The sequence below is a fragment of the Sinocyclocheilus anshuiensis genome, unplaced genomic scaffold (genome assembly GCF_001515605.1).
Source record: "Sinocyclocheilus anshuiensis isolate Anshui unplaced genomic scaffold, SAMN03320099.WGS_v1.1 scaffold976, whole genome shotgun sequence".
Classification (NCBI taxonomy): domain Eukaryota; kingdom Metazoa; phylum Chordata; class Actinopteri; order Cypriniformes; family Cyprinidae; genus Sinocyclocheilus; species Sinocyclocheilus anshuiensis.
The window spans coordinates 828,464-855,801 of record NW_015552538.1 but is presented as its reverse complement, the minus strand read 5'-3'; the positions used below and the strand labels follow the sequence as shown (position 1 = coordinate 855,801).

The following is a 27,338-nucleotide window of genomic DNA, read 5'->3' as shown; positions in this document are numbered from 1 at the left end:
GTTGGTTAACTTCATTTATCAAATAGATACAGTCAAACCAAAATTTATTCAGTCACCTTCAACATTTCTCACATTATCACAGTTTATTCGCTAAAATTTAAAAATGATAATAAAATATGACAAGAACTCAGAGTTAAACTGAGTCAGAACAAATTCAGCTTGATAATGTTAGATAACTTTGATAGAAAGGTATGTAATAGATTACAATCAACCAAAAATTAGACAGCTGTTAGTATGGTAACTGGTAGTCCACTGTATGAATAATTTTTGGGTATGATTTGTCACAGGTTTTACTTACTTGTTTTTGACGTACCCGACCGAACTACAAACTTTCCAGTGATGTCTGTGAGAAAGATATATTCACTCGACAAGCTCACGCATCTGCGCCGCCGCGCGCTCAATCCACTCAGAGTCAGCGTGCTTTGTTTATCAGCTCGCGAACATCAGCTATACAGGCATTAATACTGAATATTTAACATTATATTCATTGCATACATATACTTCGTAGTAGACATCTTTAACTCCATTCTGCTGTTCTGTTGTCGGTGTTGTCCACACATGCTGTGTGGTATCGGGGTTTGGTATCGGGGCATTTTAACGAGTACGAGTACAGGAGCTCAGTATCGGTGCATCCCTACAAATCAGCATATGATTTCTGAATTACACTGGTGTAATTAATCATAATAATAATAATTGCAGCCTTGGTGAGCATAAGAGACTGAAAAAACAAACAAACAAACTTTTGAACTGTAGTGTAGTCTATAAAACCATAATACTTTTTGTATTATGTTTATACAATAATTTTAAAATGTATATTTAAAATCACTTTTGGGTTGCAGTGTTTGAATATGCTGGATGTTATGTCAACTGTCCAAATGCATTTCTTCCCTCATCCTGTAAAAAAGACCCCTCATGCTGTATTTTTCGGTTTACAGCCTCACGAAGGAGAGCATCATTGACGTGGAGGCCGTGGTGAAGAAGGTGGAGCAGAAGATCGAGAGCTGTTCCCAGCAGGATGTGGAGCTCCATGTGGAGAGGGTAGAGATCTGAGATTCATCTCTTTTATTTGACTGAGAGAGCATTAGGGTCTTCTATCCCCACAAGAAGACCAGTGGAATTTGTTTTGGCCTTATATGTACTATAACCAATGAATGGTACCAAATCTAATTGCAGGTACAATTCACCTGTAGTAACATGCTGTTAACTTGGTAATTCACTCCAAAATGAATATATGACCATCATTTTCTGACCCTCATGTTGTTTCAGACCTGTATGACTTACTTTCTTATGTGGAACACAAAAGGAGCAGTTTTGCAGAATGTTTACGAGCTGCTTTAGTTCACGCAGTGAAAGTGGAGTGGACCAGAGACAACCGAGTTCACTATTTCACATTCATTGTATGGAAAAAAGCAGCTTGGACATTCTGCTAGACGACGACTTTTGTTTTGTATCTAATAATAACCTAAACTCTCGTTCCCTATTCTGTGTCTTTGTCTCAGATCTTTGTGATCAGCCAGTCTGAGGCCAGACTTCCCCTTCAGCTTGAAGATGCTGTCAGGCCAGAGGGAGAAGGAGACGAGGTGAGAAACAATGGGTGAGAAAGTTGAAAAGTTGTGGGTAATGAGAGAAGAGCAGAACACAAATGAAAGCTTAAAATGTTAAACAGTTCCCTCAGTTCAGTGTTATGATAATCCACAGTCAAAGTTCTCTTAGACGAGTTGAGTTAAAAGAGGTTGTTTTCTCTCTATTTCTATATCTAAATTATTTTTGTTTTTTTTCTGTTAGGAATGGAATACAAGCATACTGCACAGTATATACACAGCATAGTATGCATTAAAGGGATAGTTCACCCAAAAAATGGAAATTCTGTCATCATTTACTCAACCTCAAGTGGTTCCAAACGTGTTGTTGTTGTTTTTTTCTAATGAACACAAAATAATGTGTGTAACCAAACAGATGCTGGTCCCCACTGACTTCCATATTATGGAAAAAAAAATACTATGGAAGTCAATGGGGACCAGAAACTGTTTGGTTACACACATTCTTCAAAATATCTTCCTTTGTGTTCAGCAGACTAAGTAAATAATGATTTTTTTTTTCTTTTTTAAGTGAACTATCTCTTAAAGCAGGATCATTCATGTTGTTTTAAGGTGCTATACAAATAAAAATAACCTTCACCTTAAACAGTAGTAAGCTACATTGTTGAGAGCATTGCATTATGGTATATAGTATTCTATACGGTGTAATTTGTTGTGTATTTCTCATAGCAAATGCAGCAGGTCATCCAGGCATACCATACATGCAGAAAATGTACATACTTTACACAGTATACATTCTGCACACTGCAGAAATGGCTGTTGTGATCATGGCTTCTGTCTTTGCCTGTCTTTCTTGACGTCAGACAGCTAATGGTGGTGCAGTGTTTATGTAGTAAGAAGAAACCAGCTGCAGTTGCTATCCAGGTGTTCTCTGCAGGGATTCTACGATGTCAGTCAGACAGAGCATCTGCCGCCTCATTACGCTTGTGTCTTATCAGGCGGTCTGAGGATGAGCAGCCTGTTGATCAGTCTTCAGCTCCTGCAGGCTTTATGAAGGAAACATAACTCTTAGAGCTCAGGGGCCTTGGGGCCTCTGCAAGAGAAATAATTTGAATCTAGATTCCGATTTATACATTGCCATTCGAAAGTGTTGAATCATTACAATTTTAAGATGTTTTTGATGTTCATCAGGATGCTTCTTTCTTCCATACGATGAATGCCTCTGGTCATTTATTTTCATTGTATGGAAAAGAAGAACGACCTGCCTGACATCTTTTCTGCTCTATGGAACAGGGTTCCACAATAAGGCTGGTTTTCTGTGATGTACTTCAAATTGTTGTTGGAAACTGCTGATTTGTCACTACGATAATGTGATCTAGCTTCTGACATTGGTGAAGTTTTGTTGAATTTGCTAAATGTCTTGTGATAGTCCTGAAAGCATCAGTAAATACATTCCAGAGTCCAGTCAGTTGTGCATTGTATGCTGTTATTTTCCAGCAAAATTGTGTTTATGAATTTAAAGAGTTGCTTCAAAAGTTTTTTTCATCAGTATTAATTTCTTAAAAGAAAATACTCCAAACTTTTGGGTAGTGGTGTATATTAGACCTGTATAATTTCCAGCTTGTAGTAAACTTTCTTTTTGTAAATGTTCTTTTGCTGGCAGAAAAAAAATATTAAGCCATGATTAAGAAGAAAAAAAAATCATATAGGTTTGGAATGACATGACATTTGGGACCAATCAGATTGATTTGTGAGCTATCAACAGAATGTTGTAGAAATTCTTTTGAGTAATCATGACCTTTTCTTTTTTTCTTTCAGGAGGGAAGAGCCACTGTCAATCAGGACACTAGACTGGACAACAGAGTTATCGATCTGAGGGTAAGTCTGTATCCATCTCTCGCTGATTTCATTCAAGATGAATTATCTGTCCAGGGGTCAGGATTTGGTTGGTTAGCATTGTCCTGTAAATAGTCACATGACATTTATGTCTCAGGTGATTGGCCCTGTACCAGTCAAGCAAATGCCAATAGACCTAAGTCAGGTTAGTTGCCTTATTGAATGTAACGGTGATAAAAATGAGGCTGTGAGAAATAGACTTGCTATATTTACAATGGCACGCAGTGAATGAAAGTCCTGGATCATAAAATATTTTACAATTTACAACTCTCAAAATTATTTTATAGATTTGTCTACTGAATGTTTTTTTCGGAAAGACATTTCATCAGCTTAACAATTGGTATGCTGTTAAAGAACAGTACAGTCCATCAAACACACTGTACTTCTGTACAATCCATTAAACACTGTACAGCACATTTGTACAGTGCATTTGTACAGGTATGTTCGACTTCAGCTGCAGCTGAGGAGTTTCAGACATCATTAGATGGACGTTTCAGATGTTTTCATGTAGCGACAGAAAACTATTTTCATTTAATACTTTATGTACTGCTTAATACTGCGGTTGTATGTACAAGAATAAAGTTCAACATAAGCATGTACTATCCAAATACCAATAAAGTGGGGTCTATATTTTATCCGTTTTATTTTGATAAATATGACACAATTTAACATTAAGTTTACATGAAAAGATTTGTAAGCATTAGACGAACCAAAGTTTCAGAAACATGCGTTGTCATCAGTGAATCCAGCCAATCGTGCAGCCGCTTTGAAGAAAATCGCTTTTGCAGTACTTTGTTGGCATACATCACAGTGACGTGGCGTTGGTGCCATCTCAGTTCTTACATAATTTTGAAAATGCATGCACTGCTTCAAGTCAGATGCCAGTCATCCTGCACAAGACCACATGAAGTTAAACACACCTATTTGGATGAATGGGAAAGTTAACGGATAGCTTGCTTCAGTTTCTACTGTATAGACCTCCTCGCTCTGTCCTCCCTGACTTCCTGATATTGTGCAGCATGAAAAAACCGATAAGGTTCTGAAATAAAGGAGAATCCCCAATGAGTGTATTGTTCAGATTTATGAAGCCTTGATGTGGTTGTGGGACTCGAGCGCTGCGATTGGCCGCCTGTTCTTTGTGAGAGCACCTGTTTCTGAGACAATGTGTCTGTGTGAACAGACCTGGCCTGCCTCACACATTTTCATTTTAGTGAACAGTAAAGGAATAAACAGTTTCCAGCGGTTGCAGGCTTAGCTTTGTCATAATGAAAGACCTCCGTGTCACGCACCCACACACACCTTGTGTTTTTTTTTTTTCACACACCAAATGAGATTGAAATCTGGCAGTGCTATAGGACTGCCACAGCGCACCTTGCTCTGAGACAGCGGCCCGTTTTTTGAGAACTTCCAGAAAGTGAAGGCAGAAATCTGAGAGTGTGAGGCGGGGGAGTCAAACCGCAGGACAACAGCTTTTTGTGCCTCTTCGCTTTTCACTGCAGCCTTGCGAACACTAGAGTGACGCACACAGCTCCTTTCTACACGCCCCCAGTGAGAAATGTGTGAGGACGGCAACTGAAACCTGCATGTTTACACACTCCGCTGATAGCAGCTTTGCATATTAACTGTACAACCACTCAGCTTCACAGACGAGTCGCTTAATGTCCTCGCAGCGCACCCCCGGTGCCGTGTTATCATGATCTGCACTAAGAATATAGACAGAGTGTCTTAATCTGTTGACTTCTTGATATTTACTAGCATGTTAATAAGAGGAAGTACTATTGTCCTGTTTAAATTACATTTACTGCATTATGGTCATAAATTATCAGAGTAACTGTCATTTTAAAAAACATTTTATTTCTGCAGGTTTCCCACAGTCATGCCCATGACCTTTGCATGTTTATATGAAGTCTAAACTTTTATAGATGCATTCAGCTATATTTAATTACTAGAATTGTGCTGTTAGTAAGTGCAATCTTTATTTAATGATTTTTTAAACTAATCAAATTCATTAGTCAAAAGTCTTAGGAACCCATTTCAAAGTTATAAATCAGTAATGATAATATGGATTTTTTTGGGCATTTTTCCCCCCAAAACCAAAGCTGTCTACCTAGATGCGAAAGTTTTCTAAAAGGAAGGCAGCAAATTAATACGGCCTTCTAAGATATGCTTTTATGATCTTTGTTTTGCAAAGAGGGCAATACCAGAATGCATTGTGACTAGATAGATAGATAGGTAGGTAGGTAGGTAGGTAGGTAGGTAAATACAGTGGTGTGAAAAAGAAAACTGCATGTTGTGTTTACTTGTGTTATCTTTGACTAATATTTAAATTTGTTTGATGATCTGAAACATTAAAGTGTGACAAACATGCAAAAAAATAAGAAATCAGGAAGGGGGCCAACACTTTTTCACACCACTGTAGATCTTGAGAAATGTTTCTTGAGCATCAAATCAGTATATTAGAATGATTTCTGAAGGATCATGTGACACTGAAGACTGGAGTAATGATGCTGAAGCTTCAGCTTTGCCATCATAGGAATAAATTACATTATTAAATATATTAAAATACAGTTATTTGTATTTTACTGTTTACTGTTTTGCTGTATTTTTTGATCAAATAAATGTGACCTTAATGAAAAATCTTACTGACCCCAAACTTCCTGTGTACTTATTTTCAGTACTGAAAACTGTATAGTTCTATCTAATTAATAATTACCTATTTTACCAATTATCTATGTCTGCTATTTATGTTTAGTATTTATTATGTTAAGTTCAAACCAGAGTCACTTCATTCGGTAACTATCTTGATTAACACCCTTTACAGTAAGTACAACTCTTATCTGCTTGACGACCAGCAACTCTAAACTGTTTTTCAAGACTGGATGTCAAAATTAGATTTAAAAGCAGCAATAAAATCTGATAATAATAGTATCATAAATTTAGCCTCTTCATGTCAAATCATGCAAAAACAGCTGTTTTGATACCAGTCCAGTTTATGCACATGCATGTTGTAGATCTGTCTGCAGAGTTGCTGCTTATCAAATCGGTCATATTCATTCGAATAATAGAAGGTGGCTGCCTATATAGGCAGTGCACTGCAAGACTGCTTACTAGCTTTTGGATCAGCGTAATTTATATGTTATTTACGGGTCTAAAATCCCCCTAAGGGGAGTGGAGGTTTATAATGTGGTTATAAAACTACAAACATGGAACCAGAGTAGATCTAATTACCTTAAATCTCCACAGAAATCTTAATGTTATTCTATCACAATGAATTCTTGTCTGCAAAAGTGAGTCTGTCCTAACTGAATCAAATCCAATAAACAAGATCCTTGAAATATTGAGATAGAAGCTGTTTGTTTCTCTAGGATTTATGCGAGCTCTCTGTAAGTCATGAAGAAAGAGGAAACGTGGCCCATATCACGGGTCATCAGGGAGTCATCTGATTCATGGGAAATTCAGGCTGAGAAAGCTTTTTTGTTTGAGACCAGAGGATTCAGGAGGTTTGATTGTTGCTGAAGATTGATTTTCAAGCACTCTGTCCCTTTGGTCCTGTGAAGAGGATCTAATTTATTTGTATCTCTTGACAAAAATGACCAGAATATATTCAGTTGCCAGAGAGATTTTATTAGAACATAATAAAAAGAGGTCTTTTGAGATCTAACATTGTTTTCTCCTGAACTTCTCCAGAGATACTTATGTAAACTTCACAGTGCAAAGCAGAGGTTTCAAGGTGTTAAAACGGCATAAAAAGAGAAGTTGCTCCCTGGCAACACCTAAACAAACAGGTTACGTAACTTGTTTACTAACCATGCGTCTTCCTTCACAGACCACGACCAGCCAGTCCATCTTCAGGCTGCAGTCGGGCGTATGTCAGCTCTTCAGAGACACGCTTATCAACAAGGGCTTTGTGGAGATCCAGACCCCCAAAATCATCTCTGGTACGGTCTTCTCCAAGTGCACTTCATCTCTCTCTGTTTGTTCACATCTCTCTGCATACCTTTGAAGAAATGTCAGAGGAGTAGTTCACTAGTTATTTACTTGCATATCAAAACTCAAAGCTCTTATGTTTTCAGAGAAACTAAAAAGTCTTTTTTGAAAATGAATATGTGCTGACCAGATTAAAGGGGTCATATGATGTTGCTAAAAAGAACATTATTTTGTGTATTTGCTGTAATGAAATGTGTTTATGCGGTTTAATGTTCAAAAATCACATTATTTTCCACATACTCTGCATTATTGTTTCTCCTCTATGCCCCGCCTTTTTGAAACGCGTCGATTTTTACAAAGCTCATCGGCCTGAAAAGCGAGGTGTGCTCTGATTGGCCAGCTATCCAGTGCGTTGTGATTGGCCGAATTCTTGCTTGTGACGGAAATGTTACGCCCCTTACCATACTGTGATGCAGTCTCCCGGAGCGACGAGACAAAAACATTAAAACCCATTATAAACGAGGCATTTGTTGCATCCAGTGGGGACATAATTACGGATTATAATGACTTATACTGTCTTTTTACGCATTGCGTTGCATTGTGCCACATAAACATAAAACCATGTCTGCATTTGTGATCTAACACTCCAAAGAGAAAGGAAAACTTGAAATTGCATCATATGACCCCTTTAAGCAACAAGCACAAATAATAGCACGATAGAAGCAATTAATTTACAAATTGGTTAAATTATCATCATGATCTGTTTTCATCATGTCTTATCAAAACAAAACAAATCCACCTCTGGAACAACTTTTTTAATGATGTAATGAAGGCCGGGCTGTGCTGAATTCTGCCACATTATGGCAGTTAAATGTCTTTTCGAATGCCATAATTCATCCATGCATGTTTCATCTTCAGGTGAAACTACAGACTTCTGTGTTGACGTATGCCAGACTTCTCCAACCATTTAATCAGTTTAAACCCAGGCTTTCTTATAGCTGACTGTAAACTCATATTCAGTAATCTGTAATTTAATAATCCATTTCATTTGGAAGTACATCACAATCTAGAAGAAAAGCTGTGTCGCTACTTCTGTTCATCGTGACTTTAATCTCACAGAACTTTTGAGATGACATGAGGCAAATGATCTTGTCTCCATGTTCACACTGGAGTATCTGTATTCATGACTGCAGGGACGGAGTAGCACAGGTCTTATCTCTGTCCTCACACACTGAGCCTTCTGAATGATTTCCTGCTCACGCTGTCCAACTTAGTTTATTGTTCCTTCTTTGCACCTTCAGTCTCTAAAAATTTCAATTTCAAGGATTGATACTTTTTCATTTTCTGAGGTAAAAAACAGACAGCGACACTGTCAAAACACTGGCTGAAGAAAAAGTGGTGTTTATTAAGGAGATATGTCTCCAGTCAGTGATAGGATGCCATGTTAGCACTCTTGAGATGGTGGGTACACCAAGAGCTGTCGGATCTGCTGGGATTCATGAACACAGCTGTCTTTGTGAAGAGTTCAGGGCCTGCTTCTGTTGACTCGACTCAAAACTCTGCAAATTGATTGTTTTCTCAGCTCTTTCTATTCATCAGAGAATCCTGAAAAAATATCATAGTTTCCACTAAAATATTAAAGAGCACAACTGTTTTCAACATTGATAATCGGTAATAATTAGAATGATTTCTGAAGGATCATGTGATAATGAAGACTGGAGTAATGGGTGCTGAAAATTCAGCTTTGCCATCACAGGAATAAATGATATTTTAAAATATATTCAAATAGAAAAAGACTGTTATAATATTTCACAATATTACTGTTTTACTGTATTTTTGATCAAATAAACGTAGCCTTTGTGAACATTAGAGACTTCTTTCAAAAATATCAAAAATAAAAAAAATAAATCATACCGACTGCAAACTTTTGTCCGTTTTGGAGCTTGATAGTATAAATCATAATTTACTGATTTCAAAACATTTCATTTTACATGGAAGACTGATTCTACCTTAAAAAGTAAAGAGAGATAATTGTGAGATAAAGTTTAAAATAAGACAAGCAAATTGAGATATAAAGTTGCATTGTAAATTATAAGGTCACTGTTACAATTTTATTTATTAAGTTATAATTTGAGGCAGAAAGGAGCTTTCATTTTAGTGGTATAATCAAACTTTATTGGTATAATGAAAGAATAATGACTTTTGTAATGACAGGAGGGAATGTAAAATAAATTATTTTTGATTAATTTATTAAAAAAACTATTCCTTACAAAATCTAATAAAAAACAATATATAGAAAATATATTTGTTATCTGTGTTACTACTTTTGTTTTCTTAATACTTTTACTTTTTCCTGAATGATTGCTTGTTGATCAGGGTGCTGTCTTTAGAGTTGATGGAAGTCGAGCGCCAAAATGATGTAGCTCAACTACTTCAACCACCTCTTAAATATGCTGCTTTTTTAGTCCACCAATGATTTTAAAGACTAGGGATTACGTCAGTAAACGTCTTGGTGGTGTTACAACACTTTCTCTCAGCAAAACCCCCCGTTGTGTTTATGTGGTTTTCGCTGTTAAGGAAAACAGTTACTTTCATTTCCTCTGTAGCCCGACCAGCCAATCAGAAAAAGCCTTAGTGACGCATTTCAAATTTAAACTTTGCCGCCTTCGTTGCGATCTACCACCCTCAACAGATCAACATTGTGTTCTTTCAGTAAAACCGCATGACATCCAGTGCCCACACCCAACTCTATGTGCCCTATAGAACATCATGTTCTTATGATGACCATACTTACCATGAGAATTATTAGCACTTCTCTGTCCTCACATCTGCGGACAAAATAATACCTATGATCACAGTGCATATGTCTTTGTGTATTGTTCACAGCTGCCAGCGAGGGTGGAGCAAATGTCTTCACCGTCTCCTACTTTAAAACCAGTGCATACCTGGCCCAGTCGCCTCAGCTCTACAAGCAGATGTGCATTTGTGCTGACTTTGACAAAGTCTTCTGTGTCGGACCAGGTAAAGCATTAAAATACACCCTCCTGTCTCTTCCCTTCCCTTCAATATGCTGTTCCCATCCTCAGGTCATATCTAAGGTGGATAGCAAACAATCCAGAAGACCCAGAGGCAATCATATACTGTAGACTGTAGCCTCAAAAGCATCTGGCCGCTGTATTTCTGCGTCTATCTGTAGAGGTCACCTTCACCAGTATCTCCTCCCTGCCAGTATGCAGATCAGGACATACTGCAGGATAAATAGACGGATTGCACTCTTGGTGCATTTGGCGGGCACAGAAATCCCTCCTGTGCAGCACACTGAATAGAGCAAGAATATCAAACACTTTCAGCAGAGCCGTGGGACGCAAGACTTCAGAAAAATACAGCTCATCACGGACCTCTGCTGATGGGAAGTCACAATGTAGAAACAGCTTCTTTTTTGTTTTTTTCTTTTACCTGGAAATGTTCAAATTCTGGGCAAGACATTATTGATGATCCTGTTGTTTGACACTAAAATTTGAAAAAGTAGCATTTTAGAAATTTAGCTACAAGGAAATTTAGTGTTGTTTTAGAATTATTTATATACTATCCACCTTTTTCTTGCAGTAAAATGGGCGCGGCCATTTGTAAATTCTATGGGTCTAGCTTCCGGTCTCATCCGCGTCCAGCCATTTTTAGCTGTACAAAACAGTTCGTTTTTGCTGCTTGATATTGAAAATTTGTGTCTTGTGATATTATTTTAATGTATTATCTTAATTATGAACACACTGGTTTGTAGTGCAAACAGTTTTACCGTTTACTGCACGTTGTTATTCTTCTCATTATTTATCTATAACGGCTAATGAACCGGAAGTCTCACCCATAGGCTTACTTCCGCGTTTGAAGAAAAAGGTGGATAGAGAATTTATTCATATTTTAAATTAGCTTTTATTTTTATAGTTTCAGTTTTCACTTTAATTTTAGTTTAGGTGTCAGTCATTTTGTTGTGTGTTTGTCATTTGTTTTTTGATATTTCTTTTAGCTTTTCTGTTTATTTTTTGTTTTTACTCATTTACGTACATAAACGTATTTTATTTCAGTTAGTTGTCAAAGCTTAATTTTACGTTTTTCATCTAATATTTATATTTATTTTATTTCTGCTTTATTTAAATTAACAAAAACATTTAAATAGTTTAGTTTTGGTTAACTATAATAACACTGTAACGCAATTTGAATTTTGAAAATGGGGACCTCTCTTATTTATTTCATGATGGGAAATTTCCGTCAGCCGTGAACAATAGTAAAGTGTTTAAAATTAATCGCCCAGTGGTTTAATTTAAATACTGAGGTTACTATGAATGTGATTCTCTCAGTTGACTATGCAAATGTTTCTCCTAGTGTTCAGGGCTGAGGACTCCAACACTCATCGCCATCTGACCGAGTTTGTGGGGCTGGATATTGAAATGGCTTTCAATTACCATTACCATGAGGTCATTGACTCCATTACTGACACCATGGTTCAGATCTTTAAGGGACTACGTGACCGGTAAGAGATGTGACTCCTTCAACATGGCTTTAAATTTGCAAATAATTTAGTGAAGTCCTATTTCCTTTTAATAAGAAGCAAATCACATGAGAATAAAATCACATGAGTTTCCCTTGATAGTTTCTTCACGTGACAGAAATGCCAACACATTCATGTGATTTATAATAACAAAGATATACACTGCCATCTAGTGCTCAAGTTAATACTGCAAGTATTTTACTTTATACTTGAAGCCTTTTACTGTTACTTACAAACGGAAATCTGACCCAGCATTCTCTTTATGTGGAATTCATTAATGATTTATCCAATCATCACAAACAACCTGACCAGCATTGAGAAAAATAACATTTGCCCACTAATGGTGTAGAAAATAGTATTTGGAAGATGAAACTGAGCACAATCAGCTTGTAACACTCCAAAGAGAAAGGAAAACTTGAAATCGCATCATATGACCCCTTTAATGGAAGCCTTGAGAATCACTTTAGAAACTTTATTTGAAGCCTTCAATTGAATTTTGGGCCCACATTTCGTGCAAATCTCTGTTCTGCCTACTTATTCTCTCTCATTGTGTGTCTGTGATGTGGATGCAATCCAGGTTCCAGACAGAGATCCAGACGGTGAATAAGCAGTATCCCAGTGAGCCGTTCAAGTTCCTGGAGCCCACGCTGAGACTGGAGTATAAGGAGGCAGTGGCAATGCTCAGAGCTGCTGGGGTGGAAATGGGGGATGAAGAAGATTTGAGGTCAGTGTGGCTTTCTTTGATTGAATTTCCCACATTGCACACACAGGGAATCTGTAACGTTTTAGAACAGATTTGTAATAATTTTATTTTTTCTTCCTCAGCACACCTAATGAAAAGCTGCTTGGTCGTCTTGTGAAAGAGAAGGTAAAAGATCTTTTAAACATAAATAATATACACTACTGTTCAAAAGTTTGTGCTGGGAAAGATTTTTTTATGTTTTTAAAAGAAGTCTCTTATGCCCACTAAGGCTGGATTTATTTGATTAAAAATGCAACAAATCTTTTAAAAAATATTTAAACAGTAATTTATTCCTGTGATGGCAAAGCTGAATTTTCAGCATCATTACTCCAGTCTTCAGTTTCACATGATCCTTCAGAAATCATTCTAATATGCTGATTTGCTGCTTAAAGAACATGTATTATTATTATCAATGCTGAAAACAATGCTGCTTCATATTTTTGTGGAAACATTGATAAGTTGTTTTCTTTTAGAATTCTTTGATGAATAGAAAGCTTAAAAGAACACACACACACACAGAGAAATCGATTTTTTTTTTTTTTTTACCCAGCCCTAGCATATTTTGTTGTTTTTAGTGGCCTCAGCTGTTACTGCCTGGTGTGGTATTGAACATGAAGTGACGCACAGTCTCTGTTCATCTGTTCTCATCATAAATAAATAAATGCATAAGCCTATATGCTCATCCTGTAGGTTCATTATTAAAAATGAAAACAAAAATACAAGCAATTAAATGTGTTATTATAATTAAAATATGAAAATTAAAATGGCGGGTAATAGTAGATTATGACGGAATTTTTGCGACCCTGTCCGGACAATGTTAAAGTCTAACACAACCTCTGATATATATATATATATATATATATATACTGTATATATATATATATATATATACATTTTTATTTTTTTATATATATATAAATATATCTTACACCATTTTCTGATTTTCCTTGAAATAAAAGAGCAGACATACTCTAATGCTCTCAAGCTCCCTCTTCAGTCCACCCAGATATTTTATGGAAACCACAAAAAATGGGTCATTCTGAAGTCTGTTGGTGACACCTTTGTTTGCTTTGTTTGCTTAAGGTCAGAGAAAGTGTTAAATTACCTTGTAATGTAAATCTAAATGATCAATGTTTTTAGCTCCAGAAATATTGAAACCAGGACAAATATGTTTGTACAAATGAGTGGAATATGGCACATATAAATTAAACACATCTTTGTGTTTATTTTAGTATGACACTGACTTCTATGTGCTGGACAAATACCCCTTGGCGGTAAGGCCGTTCTACACCATGCCTGACCCCAACAACCCGGTAAGTGTTTAGAAGCCTTTAGATATAAATACATCACTTTTTATTCAGACGCCACATGGTTCATAACAAACCTTACATGTTCTTCCTGCAGAAATACTCCAACTCGTATGACATGTTCATGAGAGGAGAGGAGATCCTGTCTGGAGCTCAGAGAGTCCACGATGCCCAGCTGCTCACTGAAAGAGCAATGCACCATGGCATCGGTAACTACACTGAAACACAGCATCCGTGTTCTTAAAAGTGATGCTCCAATAAACAGGAATACACAGAATGCGGAGAGACTATAATGCATTTGAATTACAACACGTTGTACTTTATCCTTATGGTAAATATTGGCTACTCTAAAGTCTGTTTTGTCATAGATGATACATTTTTTGCTCTGTGTTACAGACTTGGAGAAGATCAAGGCCTATATTGACTCGTTCCGTTATGGAGCTCCTCCTCATGCTGGCGGTGGCATAGGTAACAAACATTTTTTTACAATCTTAGAAACAGTCTATTCTACAGACTAATTACTGTTTAAAGGTTTTGGGTCACTTAAGGCCAGGGCATTTATAATGTAACAAAAGATTGCTATGTAAAATAAATACTGTACTTTTGAACTTTCTAGTCATTAAAATATTAAGTGGCTTAACTGTTGATAATAAGAAATGTTTCTTGAACACCAAATCAGCATATTAGATTGATTTCGGAAGAATCATATGACTGGAAATCCTAAAATATTCCGTTTCAGTGTTTTAGTTCTCATTTAAAAATATCTATGGGACTTGTGTATGTGTATATGTTAAATGTCTGCCATCTCTTAGGTCTGGAGAGAGTGACCATGCTTTATCTCGGCCTACATAATGTACGTCAGACCTCCATGTTCCCTCGTGATCCCAAACGCCTGACCCCATAAAGATTAAAGCAGCCAGTCGGCTTCTCGTCTCCCGTCCCGCCTGAAGCAGTAGAACCTCTCGGACACCCAGCCATCAGGGATCTGGATGTGCCAGGATGTGGAAGTGCCATGATGATTAACCGACACAAATTCAACCACTTTTATAATACTTATCACCAGACACAACATTACGGATGTTAGATAAAACTAATATACATTGAAGGGAATCGGTGTTAACTGCTATATAATACAGGTGATATTTTGACATGTATTATTAAAGTCATACTGTACATGTAGGTGTTTTTCTACTGATGATGTTCCTTGACACCAAGATTTTGAGAATGTTAACAAATAATTTAAACAGTACATGCACAATAAATTAACTAAATGGTACGTTTCTGAGTATTTTTCTTCGGAAAGTTTGAAAATGATTTTTAATGTTGTACATATATTCTTGACTATGTTTCAAATCATAAGCACTTACTAAGTGATTCCCCAACCGTTGAAGGTTAATATTACATCACTTTCTGTTGTGAAATGCCAATGTAGTTCATTTCCTGTTTTATAGCCAATAGTCATCATACATTTGTTGATAGTTTCTCTTCATTTTATTTCCCTTCAGGTTATAGGCAAGGCAAGGCAAGTTTATTTATAAAGCACATTTCATACACAATGGTAATTCATAATAGGCTAAACATTGATAATACATAAATCAAATCACTGTTTTAGTACATGCTCACGCTTTTACAGTAGACTTCAAAATGCAAATGAACAGGTGGAACGTTACAAAAATAAAGTGCATATTGTAAATAAAGTGACAATCAATTTGGTGAAAGTATGAGCAACATCTGTGGAACAACACAACAAAATCATTTTAATAACAGTCATAGTGTTGAAGGTAATACTTGAGATCCATGTGATTGAAAAAGTCAAGATAAGCTCAAAGAAAGATCAGTCTCTGAGACAGAAACGCTCAAACGCGTTTATCTGTTTACTCGAAAGAGCTTCCTGTGAGGTGCAGGAGGAAGATAAAGATCTGGACGATATCAACATAGAGGGAAAGAGCTCCGAAGACATATTCCTCAGGGCTGATGCTGTTTGCTCGGTTTCCAATGAGCAGCTGAGTGTGGTAAGCCAAAAACTATAAAAAGACGAGCAATCATTTAGCATTCCATTGTGAAAAAAAATGTGCTTAATTGTATTGAATGTGTACTTCAATAAAGTATATTTTAAAAAAAACTACTTGCAGATAACATCTACTTCCGGAAGGCCAAATAAAGTGCTTTTGCTTTCGCCTAGAAACTTGAAATCGCATCATATGACCCCTTTAATTTAATGTAAGGCCACTTAAGAGCCATTAAAGAAAATAAAATTTCAAGACTGTTTCTTACACTCAATTGCACTTTTAATAATGTAATAATGTCAAATTTAAAGCATTGTTACTTTGAATTACATTTTAACCCATTGTTTTGATGCGTCACACTTTAAAGCACACTTAATTTGATGTGTTGACTAACATACTAAAGCACATGATCATTTTAACTGTAATTTCATATTACTTTTAAAGTTAATATATTTTAATTGCACTTTGTATTTACAATTATATTTAAATACATGATATACAAGTTTCAACAGAAATTACATTAAATATTATTTACTATAAATGCATGATTATGAATAATTATTCAACTATGCTAATAGTTCATATTAAAATGTACTATAATACAGTTTTATTTATATTTAATTGTAAATAATATGCAATTAAGTATCCTAAAACATGACATTTAGTTCACACTTACTGTAAGTCTATTCTTTTAAAGTATGTTTTTTTCCATAATATTTTTTCATAAACTCACCAAGGTAAAGACTATTGCCCCACAAGCGCCATACAGCATATGCGGCCACGGCACCTGAGACATTGATGGTATAGGTATATTATATAATATAACAGGTATTTTACTGGTTAATCATTCATAAGACAGGATATAGGCCTTACTTTCCAAAGACAAGTTTGGTCAGCAATTCTACCACATCAATCTCATGTTAATATGAGATATGCATAAAATATGCACCTGTCGGACAGTTTTTGACTCCATTGTCCACAACAATATTCAAAGTGCCCCTAGTCTGAGTTCAAACCTTATTTGAATATGTAGGCACTCCTTATGACATTATAATGATAATAATGACAATAATTACACATTTTTGGAGCTGAATGTTCTTCAGGGATCCCACTCTTTTTAACCTATGAATTTACAGGACTACCTGACTTATCCAGCTATTCATGATTTAGTGGATAGAGATTTTAAAAAATATGTTTTTCATTAAAAAAATGGCCAATAATATACATGATTTTTCTAGGTCCAGAAATCACACTTTTTTTTTAACTTTTAATTAGGCTTCCTCATATATCCAGGTTTTCTGGTCTGTGGGAACCCTGCTTCTTCAAAGAAAACAAACAATTGTTGAGGGGGTACATTAAAAGTAAAAAAAAAAATCTTGGTACTCTTAGTTGATTTAGCTTGTTTTGTCTGCTTTTAAACCATTTTTGGTCCTCTTGAGACCTTGCTGAGGGCCCCTAGTTGAGAACCACTGCATTAAAGGAACAACTCACCCATAAATTATAATTTAATCATCCTCACCCACCCATATTCTAATAGTTAACAACTTAACTTTGTCTTTGTCTGTTCCCCACACAATGCTATACTATGTTTTCAGTAGACTTGGAAGATAGAGTATAGACTGTATAGTCTATATAGAGGTTGTATAGACTAGTTTAAAGATAATTTGATGTTATTTTATCGTTATTTTGACCGTTGTTGTATGGCAAGAGTGTAGTGATTCATTTTTGTGGGAATTATCACTTTAAATGTCATGGTCATACTTTTGCAACTGTTTTTTTTTTTTTTTTTTTTACATTTATTTATAGTGCCACCCACTTGCTTCCATTGTAAATGCATTACTGTAATGGGTTTTCTGCTGTTTTTAACAAACTAAAGAACAAGTCAAAATTATTTTCTATGTAGGCACTGAAAATAACAGAGTATTCTTTTAAAGAAAGAAGACATGACAGTAAAATCACTCACGATGCCCAATAAATGGCAGGATTTTGGACCACAAAAAGACGCACAGGCTCACTGTAAGATGAGGGATGAACACAAACACACCCATTTCATTACATTACATTGTATGTATAATGCATTACATTTACACAATGGTTCATAAATGTTCAGTTGTTTTGTGAATTTATTTATCATACTCACACAAACGTAAACCCCACGATGATTGAAGTAGTGATTAACAGCTGGATGGCTAAAATAAGGTAAACCTGGTACAAAAACAACCACAAGCCAATTTCTTTACATGAAGCTATTGCTCATTTTATTGGTACATTTACATACTTAAGAAATCTGTAGTACTAGTTCTATTTTAAAATAGATAGTCTCAGTACCTTTCTAATGAAGGCATGTCGAACACTCATGCTGTCTAAAAATCTGCTGTACCAGATATATGCCAGACTCAACCACCTAACAAGAGTGCATGGTTTCTGAATAAAAAGCAGCTCAGTTTTATTCATAAAGCAGACAAATGCAGTACAAAACTAAACAGTACAAAGGTAGGCTGCACTATGCAACAGTTTGTTGGAAAGAAACTTGATTTGTACATACAAAAGAAACAAATAAATACAATAGAGAAGTAACAGATTACACTTCATGATTCACATGAGAACTTGATTCTTACTAAGGTTGGAGGGAAATATGGTGTTATAAAGGATGGCATCATAGATGGCATTGCTGAAGGGCAGTATCCAGGGCCCTGCCAATGCCCTGCCTGAGGGTGTATGCCAGGCTGTCCCGGGCCCGTGTACACCCCTGGCTGGGCTGGATATCCATAGGGAGGGTATGGATAGTTTCCATGCTGCTGCTGTCTTGACTCTTCATAATTGGAGGGGGATTTGACTTTGACATTGTGATGTCCCTGAAACACAAGCCACATAATTAAAGTTCTTGAATAATTCAATTAAGAAATTAATACCTATATTAATACATCTCTCTCTCTCTCTCTCTCTCTCTCTCTCTCTCTCCCTCTCCCTATTTACACACATACAGAGTATCCAATGCATTCTAAGAAGACAGACTCAGTAAGGCTATATACTAAATAAGTACATAGAGCTATGTAAACAATACAGTTACACTTTATTTTCACTTTAAACAACAAAAATGATCTATTCTTATTTGTTTTGCCAGCGTGACATCAAACTTGTTCTGCTCATGTGATGTAGTGAACAGTGTTGGGGGTAACGCATTACAAGTAACGCGAGTTACGTAATCAGATTACTTTTTTCAAGTAACTAGTAAAGTAACGCATTACTTTCCATAAAAAGTAACTAAGTAACGTAATTAGTTACTTTTTTATGGAGTAATGCAATATTGTAATGCATTACTTTTAAAAGTAACTTTCCCCAACACTGGTAGTGTGGAGCGCTCTGATTGGCTGGAACCAGGAACCGTCTCCAGTTTCCAGGGTTCTGTCCTCACTGGACTGCGCTCAGTAGCCTATCTATTTCCCGAATTAGTCTATAGTCATCTTACCAAAATACTGTTTTGTGTGACAGCTGTTTAGTATTCGAAATTATATTAACTATTTATTTTTTGGTGATCTGAACAAATAGATATGTGTTATTATATATCTTCACAATCACATGAACATCAGAAGAATCAGAATCAGAATCAGAATGAGCTTTATTGCCAGGTATGTTTACACATACGAGGAATTTGTTTTCGTGACAGAAGCTTCCACAGTGTAACAGAATGACAGTAACAGAACAAAAACTCAGATAAAAAAAATTTAATAAATAAATAATGAATAAAATATAGAACAAGTAAATAAGGAATACAATATACAAATTGACAATTGTATGTACAGGTATATTACAATAGATAGTTTTGTATGTACAGGTATATTAGTGCAAAATTGAAATGTAGACTAAGTATGTGTGTTAGATAAATAAGTGTGTGAGTGTATAAATAGTGTTGTGTGTTCCACAGTTATTGTCAAGTGGACATGTTGTCTTATTCACAACATTTCGTATTCAACAAGTAGAGGGATTTGTTGAATGTTAGTTGGTCATTATTAGTTAATGATCTTGTAGTAAAACCTGTCTACCAACAGACGGCGCTAAAACATATACCGTAATTATATCGACACTCACACTCGTGCATTGTCGATACACAGTTTGTTGTGCAGATAAAGTTTGATCGGTGTGCTCTTTATCTTTGGTTTTTTATACACATTAAATCATTCTTTTTAAGAAAATTACGATTCAAATGAGCAAATCTTACATGAACTTACATTATCAGATTTTTCTCCATTCAAACGTTGCAGGCAGCAATGACATCATTGTAATATTTGCATACTGTACTGCGACTGGTCATTTTTCTTAGCTTTATTTTAACTGACTTGTGATTGGTCATTTGTGTCTTAAATTTCTTTTTAAATATGCATTATTTAGTGTATTGATATCTTCTTTAGTAAATGCTATTTCACTTTTTTTGAAACGTTAAATACATTTATGCATGCTAATACAAAATTTAATAGATCAGGCTGGGATAAATCTTAGATTAAAAAATGAAATCTTATTTGTTAGATTTGATACTGTTGTCTGATTTTAACCTTCTTGTAATTCTGCATTGTCATGAAGACAAAGAGTCTGCAATGCCCCACAGGGGACCTGCTTATCAGAGTCCTGCAGTCATGCAGAGTCAGAAACGGCCTCTATTTACACCTCTGAATGCTCTTATGATGTACAAGTGAAGCCCTCTTTTCTCAGATCAATATAGGATATTTATTTACACATTATTCACCATAATGCTTTTGATACCATGTTTCTGATACCTGGTAACAGTGTGACAGAAGTTATTTTCCCCATGTGTTTTCGAAATTAAGCTACAGAATCTGCACATTGCAATGTAGAGATCTGAATGAAAAAGAACTGCCTGCATGTTTTGGCTGGCAGATAAGACCTTGGTTGTCTGTTCATGCAGCAGGCTGCAAAACATGTCCAGGCCTTCCCTCCTTCAGTCTAGACACACTTTAACACACACCACTACACCATGAATTATTCAGCTTTTGCATTACACTTGCAGAAATATAACTGATTGTATCTTGTATGACATTGTATGGTATAGGCCTACAAACCTCAGAGCAACACTCAGCTCAGAAAAAAAAAGATTGAAGTGCTAAGAAATATAATATTCTCCCACTGTATATTTTCGCTATGAAATAATAATGAACAGGAACTCAGAAAGGTGAGAAAATACACAGAACACAACCATTAACAAAGAGCAGAAAAATGTTCCGTTTACTTGCATACTATGAACTGATATTGTTTAGCATATGTGCAATAATGTAAAAAAAACAACAATTACAAAAGTATAACGATCACAAACAATAAACCTTTATTAAATTATTAATTAAACAATAATAATAATAATAGCAAAAATCAAACTATATAATTCAGATGTCTTGTTTATCCAGTTTATTTGCCCCGAAGTAAACAGGATAGTGAGGATTTGGATGACTTTTATTTTGAAAAAAAAAAAAACAGAAAAAAAAACCTAGTACTTCCGGAACTGTCAATGTGAGCTCATTAGATTATACACTGCTGTCATGTTGTTTAATTTGGAATTAGATACATAAACAAATCATTTTTTTTGTAATTTATGCACGTTGAAGCCAAACATGGAATGACATTTATGCATCAAATCGATTCACTGAAGGAGTTTAAGTACTTCCTGCTCGACCATCTGTTTACATCAACCTCAGCAGTATTTGTTTTTAGTTTTTTTATTTTTGCACATATATGTATATATAATAATAATAAGTAATCATGCTGAAGGCTGTTATTCTTATCGGAGGTCCTCAAAAAGGTGAGTAAATATCCCTCAGACTCGTATCAGTGGTGCAGATTGACAACATCAACATTTTGTACGTTCTGCCATATGTACATGACCTATTGTTTAAAAAAAACATTTTGTGATATTCTCAGCATTGTCACTAAGGACAGGGCCTTTGTTTTAATCCTAAATATGTCGTAAATGTCATTATTCTGGTAATATTTTGCGTATCATTGATAATGTTATGCAAAACGCCAACCCGTGTTGATATAAATACCCTGAAAGGACATGAGAAGCAGCAAATAAAATAAAATAAGAAATTGTGTGAGATTATAAGCTTTCCTTTAATTGATAAAATGTTTTTTTTTTTTTTTTTTTGTAAAGAAAATTGTTAGAAAAATAAAATTAGCATCAGTGGACATGAAATGTACCCCAAATTATGGAAAGTCTGATTTTGTGTTCCTGCTGTTTATAAAGGCACCCGGTTTCGCCCGCTGTCTTTTGAGGTGCCCAAACCTCTGTTTCCAGTGGCTGGAGTGCCAATGCTACAGCATCACATTGAGGCCTGCTCTAAGGTGCATATTTTCAGTTCATATAGAGATAAATAGATATTGTATTAATTTCCCTATAGGGAAAATTTGTGCACTTGTTTAAAGGGGTCATATGATGCGATTTCAAGTTTTCCTTTCTCTTTGGAGTGTTACAAGCTGATTGTGCATAGATAAGATCCCTGAAGTTGCAAAGACTAAAGTCTCAAAATTACATTTATTTTGAAAGCTGACGCTCGCGATTATGGTAAGGGCTGTTACATTTCTGACGAGTGCTTGCAGTGTTCGGCCAATCACAATGCACTGGGTCAGCTGGCCAATCAGAGCAGACTGCGCTTGTCAAAGGAAGGGGCTTTGTTGAAAACGACGCGTTTGAGAGAGGCGGGGCATAGAGGACCTACAATAATGTACAGTATTTGAAAAAGAATGTGTTTTTTGAACATTAAAGCATGTCAACATATTCTGTTACACCAAATACACAAAATAATGATCTTTAAAAAAGCATCATATGACCCCTTTAACAATTTTTATGACTTATTTTTTTCTTTAGCTTCCGAATATGAAAGAGATCTTACTTATTGGCTTTTATCAGCCCAATGAAGAAATAAACAGATTTTTGTCATGCGCCCAACAAGATTTCAAAATCTCAATAAGGTAAGTTACTTTATAATATCTTTATTATGTAGGCTAACATTTGTATTTATTGTTTTTAAAGTCGGAAAAGGCTTTTGTTTACATGGCTTGTCTGAAATCCCCCTCAGATACCTTCAGGAGTACGCTGCTCTGGGCACCGGAGGAGGAATCTACCATTTCAGAGATCAGATTCTGTCTGGCAGTCCAGAAGCATTTTTTGTCATGAATGCTGACGTGTGCTCAGAGTTTCCTCTGCCAGAGATGCTGGACTTCCAGAAGGAGCACGGAGACGCTTACAGTTTTGTCATCCTCGGCACCACGGTTAGGAGTTCTTGTGTTTATGTATTAAGCCATAGATGGATTATAATGAAAGACACAAGCCAGGCTACTTGTAAAACGGGATTCTCAATTTATTATTAGCCTGTTTTTATTTGAGTTTTGTTACGATGTTGTTGTGCTTGAAAATCAAATCTGATCGTTTCAGGCCAACAGAAAACAGTCCCTGAACTACGGCTGCATTGTTGAGAATGAACAAACCGATGAGGTAATCAAGATTATTTATTTTTTATTTAAAAAACTTGAAGCAATAACAAATAAGATCATAAGTGTCTTATCATATCCTCCAGGTCTTGCATTATGTTGAGAAGCCCAGCACATTTGTGAGTGACATAATCAACTGTGGAATATACCTGTTCACTCCAGAGATATTCCAGCACATCGGAACAGTTTTCCAGAAGAACCAACAGGACATGCTGTTGTGAGTGGGACAAATCCTGTAGGGTTCTTGAGTGGAAGTGCATGCATACTTAATCCATTTCTTTCCCATGGTTCTCTTCGTTTATCTTTTCCCCTCTAACTCCTTCCTGTCTGCCATCATTCTGTTTCCTGTTCCATCATCAGATATTACGATGAGGGGTAAGTTTGCACGTGGACTGAAGGTCTGGTTTGAATGTAGAACGAGAAAGAGCAAGTGTGATGTAGATTTTGTAGTGAGCTCACCTGCTTGTGTGATCTGTCAACTAGAATCATGTTAGCATGTTGTGGTGTGATGATAAAAACACGTCACACATGTTGTGATAACATCACAAACTTTGATTTGAAGCAAAAAAAGTATATGAAAATTGCCATTAAACATGATTATCTAAAACATATTTGAAAATAATGTGCATTGATGGCTTGAACAAAGACTTAAATTCCCCAATGGGGAAAATGAATGGAATTTTTAGTTACAGAACCAGACTGTTACATTTTACTGAATATTGAGATTTACTAATAAATACAATACGTTTTGAAAGTTAAATACATTGCAAATCAAGTCAAGTCACCATTATTTATATAGCGCTTTTAACAATACAGATTGTGTCAAATCACCTGTACAGCATTAATTAGGAAAATATTGTGTCAATAATGCAGAATGACAATAGTAAACACTCAATTTTCAGTTAAAGGCAGTTCATCATTGAATTCAGTGATTTCATCATCCAGCTCAGTTCAGTTTAAAGAGTGTCTGTGCAAATGCCATTTCATTTTGTTTTTAACCCTCTGGATCTTTAGCATTTACCTTTTATTTTCATTAATTTGTTTTTGTTCAAGTTATCTTTCCTAATTATGTGTTTGTCCATCATAGTGTCATTTTATATCATCCTCTGTCCTGGGTTGTAAAACATCTCCTGATATCACCAGAGGGTGCAATTAAGACTTTATTTGGTACTATGTGGTTGTGTACTGTAGAGAGGAGCAGTCCAACGGCTGGCATCGGGCAGAGGTGATCCGCCTGGAACAGGACATCTTTACGGCGCTGGCAGGCCAAGGCAAATTATATGTGTACAAAACAGACCGCTTTTGGAGCCAAATCAAATCTGCAGGGTTAGTTGTTGACATATGCTGTTTAATCACATTTATGCACTGATAATGTTGCAACTACATTTGATTGTGTGTGTATGAGTGTAGTTAATGTTATGCTCCCCTCTTTTTTCAGATCTGCGATCTATGCAAGCCGTTTGTATCTTAACCAGTATCACACAACACATCCAGAGAGGTTAGCTACTAATAGAGAAGGAGGGCCAAAGACCAGAGGTAAATGCTTTATGTCTGAGAGAGCTCTTTATGCAGGCCTTCTAATGCATTTTTTTTATTTTATTTTAGGAAATGTTTATATACATCCAACTGCCAACATTGATCCAACTGCTGTGGTAAGTGTTTCTTGATACTGATATTTAGAGTTCCTCAACAATCATTTGCAATGTATTAAACTTCTGCAATGTGACACGAAATGTTGTGCAATGTGAAAAATTATGTTTAGCAGAAAATTTGCAGAATGCTAGCCATGCAATGCTAGGCAGGTCATTCCACTAGCCGGGAACAGTTAAGGTAAAAGTCTGTGAATTGATTTTGTGCCTATTTGGGATGGCACTATAAAGTGCATGCAAGCTTCTGGAGGGCACATAAGTCTGAATTTAGGTGAAGTGAATTTAGGTAAAGGGGTGCAGAGCCAGTGGTTGTTTTGTAGGCAAACATCAGTGCCTTGAATTTTACACAAGCAGCTATTGGTAGCCAGTGGAAATTAATGAACAGAGGTGTGACTACTCTTGCTGCCATATTCTGGATTAGCTGCAGAGGTCTGATAGAACTGGCTGGAAGACCTGCCAAGAGAGTGCTGCAATAGTCCAGCATGGACAGAACAAGTGCTTGAACAACTAGTTGTGTAGCATGTTCCGATAGAAAGGGCCTGATCTTATGTTTTATAAGGCAAATTTGCAGGACCAGGCAGTTTTAGTAATGTGGTCTGTGAAATTCAGTTGATCACCAATATGATGGCTATCCTGGAAGGTGTTATGGTTGATGTGCCTAGCTGGATGGAGAAATTGTGATGAAGTGTTGGGATGGCTGACACCACAAGCAGTTCTGTCTTGGCAAGGTTAAGTTGAAGGTGATGGTTCTTCATCCAGCAGGAAATGTCTGTTAGACATGCTGAGATGCAAGCAGCTATTGTTGGATCATCAGGATGGAATGAGAGGTAGAGCTGAGTGTCATCAGCATAGCAGTGATATGAAAAGCCATGTTTTTGAATGACAGCCTAGTGATGCCATATAGGTAGACAAGAGAAGTGGTCCAAGAACTGAGCCCTGAGGCACCCCAGTAGCTACAGTAGATGTTGCGACTTGGACACCTAACCCCTCCAAGATACCTTAAAGGACCTATGTTGTTTCTTTTCTTTTTTAGTTAGGTCCAAATGTGTCCATAGGAACAGGTGTAACGATCGGTGCAGGAGTTCGCGTGAGGGAGTCCATCATCCTCCATGGTGCTACTCTACAGGTGAGTTCATGCTCCTAACCAGTGGCACAGAACACTCACTTTCTCTCCCTATTGCTTTTTCTTGCATTTAAAACCAATGACTCAACACAATAATTGTGTGTTCTGTAGGATCACAGCTGCGTGTTGAACAGTATTGTGGGCTGGGGCAGCACCATTGGCAAATGGGCCAGAGTGGAAGGGACCCCTAGTGACCCGAATCCTAATGACCCATATGCCAAAATTGACAGTGAGACACTGTTCAGAGATGGAAAACTAACACCGTCCATTACAATTCTAGGTAATTTTATAGAACATCATCATGAATATATTATGTATTTGAAAGTGATTCATCTAATGTGACTTCTCACTGCTTCTCTCTCTCTATCTCATCAGGCTGTAATGTAAATATCCCATCTGAGGTCATCATACTCAACTCCATCGTCCTGCCACATAAAGACCTCAACAGAAGCTTCAAAAACCAGATCATACTGTAGTTTCAGTTTCAGTCATTTGTACTTGTCATTTTCATACAAATAAAACAGGTATTTGAAATGAAAATGATGGATGAATCATCTGAAGATTCAGTGGCATTTGTCTTAAAATGTCTGCTACTGTAGTGTGCATATGGATTTACCATTATACAGCGTTATCACGTCAAAGCTGGATAAAACAAATGCAAAAATAGTTCTGCTGTAGAATATCTTCTCTTTGTCAAACGGTTTCTGAAATGACTTGAAATTAATTTTATTTACAGCTTGTTGGCTCCCTCTTGTCAGTGAAATGTCAAAGATATTCAAAGAAAGGTGCAAAAAATAAATACTGTTTATTTGTGCAGTCTGTTACCATTCGTTCCAGCATTTAACATGCCATGTAAAACAAAAAAAATGGTAAGACAAATGGTAAAATCTTGTAATTGGATACCAGTCGTGTTGGTAATTGTTTTGAATAATTGATGTTTCTGTGACTGCTCCTGTATGAAAGCAGAGCGCAGTGCAAGAGTCAGACGTCTGCAATAAATTATATTTTGATTAAGTCACAAAAGGTAAAGTAATTTACTGCTGCCCTTGTAGAAAATCACAGTGTCTGTATTTATGGTTAAACAGCTACAAGACCATCAATTATTTTTCTTAA

At 36.2% G+C, this 27,338-nt stretch overlaps 2 protein-coding genes across 3 annotated transcripts in view; both read left to right on the top strand.

Annotated features, from left to right (window-relative positions):
- Positions 1–15,243, top strand: part of LOC107663896 (aspartate--tRNA ligase, cytoplasmic-like) — a 33,475-nt gene extending 18,232 nt beyond the window's left edge. Inside the window, exons 7-18 of the mRNA XM_016454296.1 lie at positions 936–1,038; positions 1,500–1,580; positions 3,357–3,416; positions 7,261–7,372; positions 10,248–10,382; positions 11,739–11,886; positions 12,482–12,628; positions 12,730–12,772; positions 13,879–13,959; positions 14,051–14,162; positions 14,350–14,421; positions 14,766–15,243. Of these exons, the coding sequence (XP_016309782.1) occupies positions 936–1,038; positions 1,500–1,580; positions 3,357–3,416; positions 7,261–7,372; positions 10,248–10,382; positions 11,739–11,886; positions 12,482–12,628; positions 12,730–12,772; positions 13,879–13,959; positions 14,051–14,162; positions 14,350–14,421; positions 14,766–14,857 (1,186 nt within the window). The 3' untranslated portion in view covers positions 14,858–15,243. The remainder of the gene's footprint in view (positions 1–935; positions 1,039–1,499; positions 1,581–3,356; positions 3,417–7,260; positions 7,373–10,247; positions 10,383–11,738; positions 11,887–12,481; positions 12,629–12,729; positions 12,773–13,878; positions 13,960–14,050; positions 14,163–14,349; positions 14,422–14,765) is intronic.
- Positions 15,244–21,450: 6,207 nt separating this feature from the next.
- On the top strand, positions 21,451–27,087 carry gmppaa (GDP-mannose pyrophosphorylase Aa). Of its 2 annotated transcripts, XM_016454330.1 has the most exons (13): positions 21,451–21,765; positions 22,210–22,307; positions 22,831–22,934; positions 23,042–23,234; positions 23,398–23,457; positions 23,540–23,670; positions 23,814–23,828; positions 24,645–24,779; positions 24,892–24,989; positions 25,059–25,105; positions 26,136–26,228; positions 26,337–26,505; positions 26,601–27,087. In XM_016454330.1, exons 1-13 carry the CDS (start codon positions 21,726–21,728, stop codon positions 26,699–26,701), a joined length of 1,284 nt encoding a protein of 427 aa, XP_016309816.1. In that variant the 5' UTR covers positions 21,451–21,725; the 3' UTR covers positions 26,702–27,087. The 2 variants fall into 2 exon arrangements, with proteins under 2 accessions (XP_016309816.1, XP_016309817.1); XM_016454331.1 differs by lacking the exon at positions 23,814–23,828.
- Positions 27,088–27,338: the final 251 nt, after the last annotated feature.